Raw genomic sequence first — 12198 nt, forward strand, 5'->3', positions numbered from 1 at the left:
TTGGGATAGAAGGAAGCACACTGTGTTAAAGCTCTCAGTTCTCCTAGAGACCGTCTCATCTCATTTTAGTAAGACAGAGCCTGACTTTGACTTGCCAAGATCCTTGGTTCCACATGGGCCTCTGAACAGATCTTAAAATTGTGCTAAGTATCCAGTGTTGAGGCTGGAAGCCTTAGGGCTGAAGGATTCTACCGAAGTCCTCACTGGCAGCTTCGCTTCAAGATTTATTGCAACAGTCCACCCGAAGCTGTGAATACATCCTTCTCCCTCCCTTCTTCCATTCCATCTCCATTCTTCCCTCCCTTCCTCTCTCCATCCTTTCCTTCCTCCCTCTACACTTATTAAGAGTTTTTCCATGTGGTTATTTGTTGTTTGGGGGCCTTGAAATCTAAGACTGTGATAAACAATAAAAACAACTCCCAAGCCCCATGGAGACCCTGCTTCCAAACTTGTGCCGAGGAGGTCCATCTAGCTGGAAAGGTATTGCTGAAAGCACTGCTTAATTAAACGGATCCCTTGCAGCCAGTACAGGTTTATTTCGTGAATATTAAAAGACTGACTCGGTGAATGAGTTTATGATATGAATCTAGAGCTGGCAAAATTATATAAACCCAGGTCCCCAGCGAAGACATAATAAATAGGACTCATTTCTTGGAGAATGAGCTGGTGCCTCTCTCCAAGGATTTAGAGTTCTCAGCAATGTAGTTAGCATCGATGGCCTATTAAAAGCTGTTATTTTCCCCTAATTTGTGCCATTTAGAACTGATTTTCATTTAACTTTCCCACGGCTCATTTCTCTCCGGCAGAACATTTTCATATGATTCCCTGATAAAGTCCATGTGGTAGTAGATTTCCTTATAAAGCTATAATAATAAAATCCTCACCAACCAAATGGCAACACACAGCAGTCAGAGTGAAAAGACGACAGGGAGAAGTCAGAACCTAGAGAGTTCATCTTTATTCTTGAAATTTCTGTTGCATCCCTGCCTAACGTGGGTTGTTTTTAACCTCCCAGGGCAGTGGAGGGTGGGGGGAGCCTAAAGAATAAGGACTTTATGAGACAGAGCTCTCTGTCACGACAGATCTTCAGGAAAAGGCAGTTTTCTCCTTTGTGTTGCATTATATTGTCCTTAGTAAAATACTCTTGCTACCATAGAATGGGCTGCACTGGGAGAATCAAATGAAAGGAGTTTTGCAAACTGGGTACCTTCAAAAATATGTTTTGGTTTTTCAAAGACTCACTCAGATCCCCCTTCACCCCATATGTTGTGAAATAAGACCCTCCAAAACATCCTTTTTCTGCCGAAGACTGACAACTCTCTCTCTGTCTCTCTTTCTCTTTCTCTCTCTAGCAAATACATATGTAAAGAGCATAAATTGTGGGTGTTTTTTTTTAGTATACTCTTTCAGTGTTATTTAAGGTCCAGATTATACAGATTGCTAATAGAATCAGAGTGAAAAAATATTACGATGCTGAGCAAAGAAGAGAAAATCATTGACAGAGTAAAGTTGATGCTATTCTTGTGTTTCCTGCCCAGCCAAGCACACTGTGGCCCTAACTACCATGCTGGGCTGGAGTTTGTGGACACTGACACCATAGGCTGTAGAGATGGAGGTGTTGAATTTACTTAGGCCTTGAGAGGAGGACAGGCATGCATCAACAAGAATGGGAAACATAAACAGGATTAAAATAGGGACCATGATCCGGGAATATAACTCACCAGTACCTGCTCAATCTAGACAAAACTATGGGTTTAATCTACAACACTAAAACTTAAAAAAACAAAAAACAAAAAAACGGAATGTACATATGGAGAAGGGAAAATATCAAGTAAGACTAGGGAATGTCTTTGAAGAGCTGCTGGGTTTTATACCCTTAACCGGGAAGATGGCTCTTCATCTTCCTCCACAGACTTCTCTGCGTCTTACAGTAGTCTGTTCTGGCACTGCGGGTAGCGTCTCAGACCACCAGAGAATAGCGAATAAGGACAGTAAACTGATGTATGCCGAGGCAGGTGTATGCATCCGAGCAGTTTTTCATTTTCCTTCTGATCTTGGGGCTTACCTGGGTGGGAGCATGGTATAGAAATGTAAGCTCTTCCCAGTATTGACAGCTTAAGAAAACTGTGTGTGTTACCCAAGGGATTTCCCACCCATTTCCTACTCAGCTTAGCTTTTAAAATTAATTTTCATCTATTTCTTAGTTGCCTGTAGGAATGCCTTGTACCTTCTTGTGTTTCATATTAAAAGGCTTATGAAAATACATATTAGCATGCATTAAAGGATATAGACAGATAACACATAAATTCAAAGAAAGCCTCATTCTTCTGGTGTGCCTGGGTCAGATAAATACTTGGTTGTTAGTTGAGTATCTGTCTGATAGAAGAATCTTGTCTTTTTGTTTTGGGAGATTTTCCTCTTCCCTCTGCTGTCTTATGAGAATGGGAACAGACTTTTCTCAGTTGTGGTAGCTGCCTCCTATTCTACTGCAGGAAAACTTCCGACCCTGCCACTCCATTTTTGTCAGTATCCATAGCACGAAGGGATTTTGTCATTCATTACTTAATTCCTCCCCTTCCCCATATCCATTTCCCCTTCTGTCTTTCTTTCTCCTTTGATTTTGCCCATAGATGTTCCTCACCCTGAGTTCTCCTTTTCCTTGTGCTGCGGCTAAATAGAATTCCATGGTTAAAAATAGTTCCTGACATTGTGATTCAGAAGAACGAGTATCTCCAATCACTTTCTCACATGTGATTTCAGTGAGCATGCTGGCAGGGCCCCGATCTTTCTCTGATTGTCCCATTACACTGCGCTTCTCCTTGCATTCAGTGGAAACTTACAGGCTGTGTTTCTACTTGGATGTCTCCGCCCAATCTTCACCTACAATTTTATGGAATTAGAAAGGAGGCCAGGGGAGGATACTTATATTTAACTCTTGTTTAAAAGGGAAAGTTTAATTACATCTTTGGGAAGAGAGTGCGTCCCTCCTTTTTCACTCTGCCTCCTCCAGAGTCATTTCTGGGAGTCAGAGGGTTTCCTTTTCCCTTGCCTCTAAGAAAAGCCTGCAGCTGTAATGAGAAGCAAGGAATGTTCAGTGTACCTTCAAAGAGCCCTCAGTTGCCTGGAATATACTGCAATACCTTCAGGAAAGGCTTACCATGGCGAATGCATAGGAAAGAGCAGTCGAGTTCAGTGTCCTCATTGCTTTACTTTTAATCATGCAATTATAAATACCCTTAGTAAGCATGTCAGATGAGTAACTGGTTGGCAGTATCTATTTTGTGTGTGTGTGTGTGTGTGTGTGTGTGTGTGTGTGAGAGAGAGAGAGAGAGAGAGAGAGAAAGAGAGAGAGAGGGAGAGAGAGAGAAAGCAAGCACATTCATTTCAGTTATGCTCTGAAACCACATTCCTATGAAGCCACAATGCTCAGAAGGCTGAATGTTGCCTGTTAGCATTGATCATTTGGAGGCAAAAAAAGAAAAGAGTTTTCTAGTGTAAATAATACCACTTTTCTTATGCATTCTAACCCCCCCCCCATACTCAAGAGCAGATTTGCCTTATGTGTATTCATTTCAACTGACGTGTTAAAGTACATATGGGGATGCAGCACAGCATCTAGTTAAGAGCTGGCGTCTCACAGGCATGTGCAAGTTCTTAGAGGAAGAGGAATGATAATGGAATGCCTTCTCCTGGCATGGGGATGGCCGTCCTTTGTTCTTGTTTGTGAAGGCATACCATCAGACTTCAGTTGATTTCCTTGTGTGCTTCTTCGGGCAGCTCACAAGATTGAGAGAAGTCAGATATGTCTTCCTTTGCGGGGTGGAATTTGGGTAATGGGCCACATTGTCATTTCCCGGGTTATATTGAGCAGGCATTACTAAAGGATTTTGTATGACTTGGATCATTCCACATGATTTTTTTTCCTTTCTTTCCTACTCTTGACAGGTTCATGAGGCAGTCCCATGTTACAGTGAGTGCGATCAATATTCCTGGGTTGCAGAACACTGGTCTCCATGCAAAATCAACAATGAGCTGAGATCGCCCCGCTGTGGAAGAGGAACACAATCTAGAAGAATCAGGTGTGTGATGATGAAGAGAGAGAGCATTTGTGTTCTTCATAAAAACGCCGGTGTTGCTATCTAGATACCTGATGATATCCGTTCTGTGTCCTCTGACTCTGCGCAACTTTGAGAATCCATGGAAGCAAGTACATCTCTCCTACCTATGACCAGTGGGAAGGCCTCTGCAGCCCGCCACCCACAGTCTTTACTATTTCCTAATTATACTGGGGGCAGTCCACTGCAAGGAACAGACCGGTGCCCGTCCATTAGCTCCCAGCCATCACTGCTAACAAATCAAGAGGCTCTCACTGCTTTGCCATGGCTTATTTCAGTGCTGTGGTTAGCATATTTGGTGGCTTTTAGTCTTTTTGGGGATGCCATTACATCACACTGAAAAGGTTAACTTAAACCTTCCATAATTAGCCCCAAACACTAAAAGTCAATAAAAATCTATGGGTAATATTTATACATTGTAACATTAAAAAAACATATCTATAAAATAATTATAAATTCTGGATCACTCTGAAGAAGATTGTCAAAGGATTTTGACATAAAGCACTGGAAACAAAAACATCTTTTTACCAGAGTTTGCCAAGTTGGTACATTTAGAAATAACTTGTAACCAAACAGCAGCAGCCTTCAGAACAAAGCGTAATAGCAATGAGATGTTACAGTTGGACAAGCAAAAGCTAAAGTATTGATACACAACCGTATGTAAAATAAGAAGAAAGACTAGTTTCATCAATTACCCATCTGAATAGCACAGGGCATTAATTTTACAGATGTAGCAAACCCCACTACAAAAGAATAGACTATACTGGAGTCAGAGAGCTGTCTGTTAAGATGACCATTAGCTGGAAGCCTGTTGCTAAGGTATATCTTACTTACTTGTGTTGACTGTGACCTTGGAAAAGCTTCATCATTCAGTAATTTACCCAATAGTCATCACTTCGCAGTTACAATGTTTCAAAATCTCAGAAAGGCACGGCAAAAGCAACAGCTAATGGCAGAATTATAAAGGCGTTTCTCAGGATTCCAAACAAAAGCTAGCAGAGACCTCACTTCCCTTTCCTTGGGTCCACCGTCTGTTTGGCTCGGGTTCTAGCAGTCTTTGGGCTTTAACCATTGCTTTGTTGGAACCTCTGACCTGTATCATACATGAGTGTGAAAAGCGACTGACCAAGCAGGTTTATAATGTAAGCTGACACATCGTCTTGCACTTCCTTCCTGCTCAGGTCTCTTTGCAATTTTAAAAGGAAATCTCAGGGAAGATAGAATCAAGAGAACCAATTGTTGCTGACAGAACTGTTTGATGCTGATGGAGGAAAACACAGGCAACTAAGCTCCTTGCAGCTCGGCTCATACATATGCTGCCTGATACAGTAAAAATAAATGCATAAAAATGCAACTAACAGATGTTCCTATGTGGCATACCAATTTTACCCCTCCACAAATCCTGTCAAAGCGCTAACCCCTAGTATTCACACTGCAATGGAGATAAATGAGATCAGGTACTTAGAGGAAAACGAGGCAGTGTATCTGCCCTAGTCCGATGTGAATGTGCCTACCTGAGCAGAGAACATTGGGAAACGGAGTAAGGTTGCATATTTAGGAGACAGAAGTTTGAGGCCATCCTGGGCTACATAATGACCTCTCTATGATGCAAAATAAGGCACTGAGAGGGAAATAAGGACACAGAATCATGCAGAGGAAAGACCATAGACACTGGAGGAAAGAAAGCAACTTGCTAACAGTTTGCTCTCAGATGTCTAGACTTTACAATGAGAAGGAAATACATCTGTATGACCTGTGCTACCTTCTCATAATGTTTTTCTGTTTGATATGGTGGCCCTAACTGACCAGCACATGCTAACTGTTAATGTCACATACAAAGTGTGAACCAAATCTTCCAGGCACCTTGAACTACAAACTATTATTGATCTTAATAAGACATGGTTACAAAGAGTGAAACATATCATCTCTTCCCTTTCTTACAACCTCAGTGCTAGAATACTGCTTTACTTTTCCTTCATGGCTGTTATAACTCTAAGCTCAAGCCGTGTTTATGATTATTTGCTACCTATGTCCCAGCCATGGATGTGGGTATAGGAAATAAAATAGTGAACAAGGAATATCTGTTTCCTCAAGGAAAAATGAAACTAACAAAAATAAACACAAATAAATATAAAATGTAGTGACTTGTCTTTAAAATGTCAAGAATAAAACCAAAGTGGGTTTGTAGTTGTAGAGGTCCTGTTTTAGAGAGTTTGGTCAACAAAGTGAAGTTTGGGCAGGAACCTGAATGTAATGACAGAGCTGCCTGGGTGTGAAAGAGAATCCCCAGGAAAACAACTTGTGACAGGTGCTTCCTGTCTTGATGGGAGGATAACCAGATGTCCCATTGCCTGGCACTAGTGTGACAACCATGGTGTACTCTTAAGTAAGGCAAAGTCAGGACATCATTCTGACTTTGAAGGCATGAAGCTAGGAAAGGTTTCAGGTAGAGGGGAGGTTGCATTTACACTTGTCTAAAAGAACCTACCTAGGGGTAGTACAGAGAAGGTTCTGAAGGGGACAGAAAGATGGAAGCAAAGACTTCCAGAAGAAGGAGGCTCTCAGTTAAATTTGGTTTAATAAAATTAAAGATGCTGAGAACGTCAACTTTGTAATAAATTTCAGTGCTACGAAACATCGTAGATGATGCTTAAATGGCCATAAAATGGGAAAGAAAGAAATATAATGATTATTAACTGGCTTGATCCACAGGAGGAGTGGTAGTGCCATTTGTTGAATTGAGAAATATGAGAATCAGGTTTGACACGAAAACAAGTTAGCTTTCCAACCCGATAAATTTGAGATATGATATTAGCTTTCCCACTGATCTATTATAGGCTGCATTCAGAGGAGAGATTAAGGTTATAAATTTCACTGCCATTAGCTTGTAAATTCAGTATATGCTGATAACGTTTTGAGCCCTGGGTAACTCTAACACTTGTAAGTTAGAAAGATTCAAAGAGAATGTTTCTAAAACTGATACTGAGAAATATCCAAGGGAACAAGAAGAAAACAAACAAAGTAGGAAGGCAAGCAGGAGATTTTTTTTTTATTTTTAAAGAAAGATGCAGTAGTCAATTGTCTCCAGTGCCACTGAGCTCCCTGAGATAAGCAGTGACCCCTGAACTTGGCGGTGGGGAGTCTCTGAGCGATTCTGATAAGAGGGCGATCTGCAATCACAATAGAGGCATGACTAAAGGGGTTCAAGACGGAACAGTTGACGAGAGACAAGGCAGAAAGTGTTGACAGCCAACACAAAAACACGCCTCAAAGCAGTTGTGCAGCTTTTGAGTGAAGTGAGTGATTGCTGATGGGGAGATGGGCCAGAAAATTGATGCCGTGGGATATATAATGGATTATGCGTTTCATTCGGGAACACCTTTGGTTTCAGTCTTCTTAAGTTTTTACTTGTGGACTGCTCAGAATCACTAGAAATACTTCTTCTTCAATCATGAATAAAATAGATAATTCTAATAGCCAGTATTCCAAGAGCACAGTGAAAGGATTCAAGCGTGGCAGAGAGAATGGGAGCCCCTCAAAGATGTCTGCATTCCAATTCCTGGGGTGTGATATGTGTTTTATGAAAAAGATAGCTGTCCAGCATGATTAAGGTAAAGACCTTGCGGTGGGACAACAGTTCCAAGCTGTCTTGGTGGGCATAGTTTGTTCACCAGAGACTTTGAAATGGTAGAGGAGGTGAAAAAGAAGGCATGGCAACAGAAGGACAATATGAAGAAGTGTGAGGATTCTGCTTTGTAGGGGGAGAAAGTGCCACCAGAGGAAAGACAATGGCCTTTGGAGCCTGAAAAATGAAAGAAACATCTCTAGTGCAACCCCTGAATCTACACTCAGTCACTGGGATATCTATTCTGTTTGCCTATGCTCTTCAGTCGTAAGACGATAACTTTCTATTGATTAAACTATTGAGTTAGTGGTGCTATTATTTTTAGTAGGTAGACATCTGCTGAAATTCCTGCTGAAGGATAAGGTCCTTCAGTGTGCTGAGAGGTCCTAATCTAAGTGCATTTGGGAACTTCTCTAGATATTAAACCTTCAGTTACTCACATGGAGAGGAGAGGGACAACCACCAGTTGTGCGTTACACAGGGCCTCTGAGGGTCTAGATACCCACAGCACACATTTTCACAACCCCGCTAGTGTTTGACCCCATCTTCACCCCAACACCCCATCCCCTAAAAATTATAGAATTTTCTGTGGGAGGTCTCTGTAATATAAAGGTAGTTATTTTCATTATTGCCTCTTAAAGACATACTATTCAATATGAGCCATCGAATTTGTGGCAAATACTTGGTATCTGGTGCCCAGCAGTTAGAAGATATGCCTTTCCACACCCTGTTACTATGAACACAGTTTTTTCCCCGGGGTCTCCAAGAGTAGAGAGGAAAGAAGAGGAAGGTGTATCAACAGCACGATGGGATTCTTCTTATCGCCATCATTAATTATGTTTTTGTAACCAATTCCTTTATTACTGCTTTTGTGGCATATTGGAAGTGAACAGAAAGCATGCCCATGCCCACTGGCTATCATTGTTCTCTTTCTAAGTGAACTAGAAGAAGGTCGGCTCACGATATGAGGAAACTCCAGAAAGCAAGCAGAACGCACTTCCTAGCTTCCTCGGGTTGTCCTGTGAAAGACTCTGAAGCCATTCTAAGGGCCCTCCTTCTCCTATGGGCTCTTAGCTCAGAAGAAATGGAAACCTAGAGATGACTTTGTGCCAGGCCTCCCCCCATGAAGACATTACTTACTCTTCCTTCTACCCACCATGCTCTGTGACTCTCCTGAATACAGTGCTTAGATTTTTATTGCTTCACTCATACAGCTTGTTTCATTTTCCACACCATTTCCTAAAGTTTTTTCTATTTTAATGTATTAAAGGAAACTCTTTCAGTGAAAGATAGCATAATTGGGGCGGAGAGGGCATCACAGGGCTTCAGAACATCACTCCTAGAATGCAATGAGTACCTTGGTCCCTGACAGTAATAGACCAGGAAATGCCTTTTGTCTGGTCTATCTATCTCTGGCTGGCCTCAAACAGCCTCAAAGTCACAATCTTCACGCCTCAGATCCTAAGTCTTGGGATATTAAGTGTGCACCACCATCTGGATATTGCTGCCATTTTTATCTTCACCTTTATTGCTATCACTAGAACAAAACACTCACAAATATAGCAACTGTGTCTAATTTTCTTCTGGTTTTGTACCTCAGTAACTAGATTCTTATACCATAGTAACCCTCAGAATTCTTTATTAAATAAGTCTGGGCCACACTTGTAATCCTTAGCACTTGAGAGGTAAAGCTGTGGTCATTAGAAATTCAAAGGCTGCCCTGAAATACATAAGACCTTGACTAAAAAAAAAAAAATTGACTGAATCAGTAAATATTGACAATAAATAATTTCTGATATCTATCAAGCAAACCTGGCTTATAGAATATGTATCTTTAGTATTTGGAGGCAGGGTAAATTTAAAATGAATTTCTAAGATACAAATACAGAAAAATGACAATACCATGGGAATATGGCCAGGTAAGTTTTCACGACATTACTGCACTAATACAACCAAAGCCAAAGTGAAAAACAAAATATTTCTAAGATTGCTTATGCCCCTGTTAGTCACTAACCATTCTTCTAAGGGAAACCATTATGATGATGCCACAAATTAGTATTGCTTCATATTGAAAATCTATATGAAAGAATCATCATAGAGTATAGAGACTTTGTGTGTGGCACAGCATCTCTGTGCCACCAATGCCCTTATGTGTACCGAAAAGTCTGTGCGTTCTCACCCTTTATTGGAGTCAATGCAATTTAGAACAGTAGGTACAGCTGTTATATGGTATTGATGGGTTGAACTATTCCTGGCTTGGTTGTGTACGAATACTACCACTGCAAGCATCTCCAGATTGCGGGTTGTTTGGTGTGAGCTTCACACATTTCTGTTTGTCTGCCAGGTTATGTGGAGTAGAAACTCTCAGCCAGATTTGTTACACACTTTTCAACCAGCAGAATGAGCTGATTAATACACCACTGACACTCCTGCCATGTCCATGTATTTTACTTACACCATTTTGGATACAATGCTGTGATTTAGATATGATTAAATTCTCATCGTGTGTACCCAGAATATGATGACAGACATCATTATGTGTGCTTTACCTCAAAGTCGATGTTGAGGCTATGTTGGCCACACAGGTGTAATCTGTATCCTTGGGCTTTTGTGGGCCATGACATTGTTTGCACATTACCCTTTGACTGTGATGGCCAGATCCCATATAGACATGCAAAACTCAAATACCTTTATTAATGACTGATTATTTTTACATTATTTTCTTATCTCCTACAACATGTGGAATAAATATGGAAATGGTTTAAGAACTTTGAGAAAGGTTTACAAGAGCCACGGGAAGTATGAATGTTCTGTCTTAAACCTAGTCATCTATTCTGTATTTGGAGAAGGAAACTTACAAAATTTGTAGAAATTGAAGGAATATGCACTTGGTGCTGGACCTTTATGTCTATACTCTACATCTTTGGAGAATGGGCACTAGACAAGACAGCCACTACCTGTGACATTTCTCAATTCTTTTACTTGCTGTATCAAGAGTTCCTTATTGAGTTCTCACTCAATAAAAGACCACTGGATGAAGGAGATCAGGCTATTGGTCTGGTTTTCCTCTTTCATCTCCTGGTCCTAATTTACATGTATTTATCATTATCTCCACCACCCACAGGTGTGTGAATACTGCTGACAGTGAAGGAGGGGCAGTGGACAGGAGGCTGTGCAACCAGGAAGATGCTCCCCCAGAAACCCAGGCCTGTTCCCTCCTCTGTCCCAGCGAGTGTGTCATGTCTGAGTGGGGAACATGGAGCAACTGCCCACAGGTAATTTCCTTTGCTGATGCCTGAATCTTCCTCTGTTTCCTTCTCTGTGTCCTCTATAAATGTACATCATGTGTTTTCACGGCTCTCCTCTAGTGACATGGGAAAAGAAGAGTTCCCAGGAATCCTCCCATAACTGAAATAGAAAGAAAAACAAATGAAAAATTACAAATGAGAATGAGCAATTTAAAATACCATTGCCTCTTCCAAGGCATTTATGTTGAGACTATGAACAAAGAAAATAGCCTGTAATGATCATGCTGTGAATCAACTGTGCACCATTTTTAAGGGGTCTTCTCTAGCACCGAATAACTCTCATTATAATGTCTTGGTTCTGTTCCATTTTTATCCAGGAAGTATCAATTTCCTTCTAGGAGTTCAACCCCACTGTGCAAGGCCGCTTCTGTGCATGCCTCTATTTTTGCCTTTTGCTGTTTTCCTAAAGATGAGGCATTTTTTTCCTATGTCACTGCTTCTTCCAGAGCTGGAAAAAAAAAATTAGGCAAACCATTTGCTTTATTTTTCCTATTTTTTATTTTAGAAAAATGGAGACATAGTAGCAATATGGAAACTACTAAATAGCATAAGTGAACGAGTACTCCATATGGTAAATTTTGATATTTTTAAGCTTGTATTTCTGTTTGGAGACAGGGAAAGAAAAACAAGGATGAGTTCCAAACATTGCAAAGAAAGAACTTGGATGCATCACTTTAAATTTTCCTGCTTGTAAGTGTGGAACAATTAGAGAAATCTTGCTGTTATTATGGAAAGTATCTTTGAAATGAGCTAATAACTCACATTTGCATTTACTAATTATTGACTCCTTATTACTTATTGTAACCGCAGTGAGATCTGATATGTATCTTTTTATCTGCTGAGCGAGTCTGAAGGCAGTGCAATACTGAGATGGCTCACCAGGAAGATACGCCATTTAGTCTAGCTCTTCGTCTGTTTGTGCACAACTTAAATATGCTGAAAGTTTACATTTGAGGGCACAGGATTGTTATCTCTAGTCACATCAAAAATCTGCCTACTTAAGTTCGACTTGCTATAGGTGACTGTTCGGCTGGGAGTTGGAACAAAGTTCTCCATTTAACAAGTGCTGAGATAACAAGAATCTTCGTTGCATCTGAGGAAGCCAGAGCTTTGTTTTTTATACCATTAAGCCACTTAATCTTGGGAGAAT

General features: G+C 40.7%; 1 protein-coding gene across 1 annotated transcript in view; it reads left to right on the forward strand.

Annotated features, from left to right (window-relative positions):
- Positions 1-12198, forward strand: part of Thsd7b (thrombospondin type 1 domain containing 7B) — an 857175-nt gene that overhangs the window by 764064 nt on the left and 80913 nt on the right. The window contains exons 16-17 of the mRNA XM_041648517.1: positions 3946-4079; positions 10865-11015. Coding sequence (XP_041504451.1) covers positions 3946-4079; positions 10865-11015 — 285 coding nt within the window. The remainder of the gene's footprint in view (positions 1-3945; positions 4080-10864; positions 11016-12198) is intronic.

The sequence above is a fragment of the Microtus oregoni genome, unplaced genomic scaffold (assembly GCF_018167655.1).
Source record: "Microtus oregoni isolate MIOR12 unplaced genomic scaffold, Mior012 000003F_ref0000135, whole genome shotgun sequence".
Taxonomy (NCBI): domain Eukaryota; kingdom Metazoa; phylum Chordata; class Mammalia; order Rodentia; family Cricetidae; genus Microtus; species Microtus oregoni.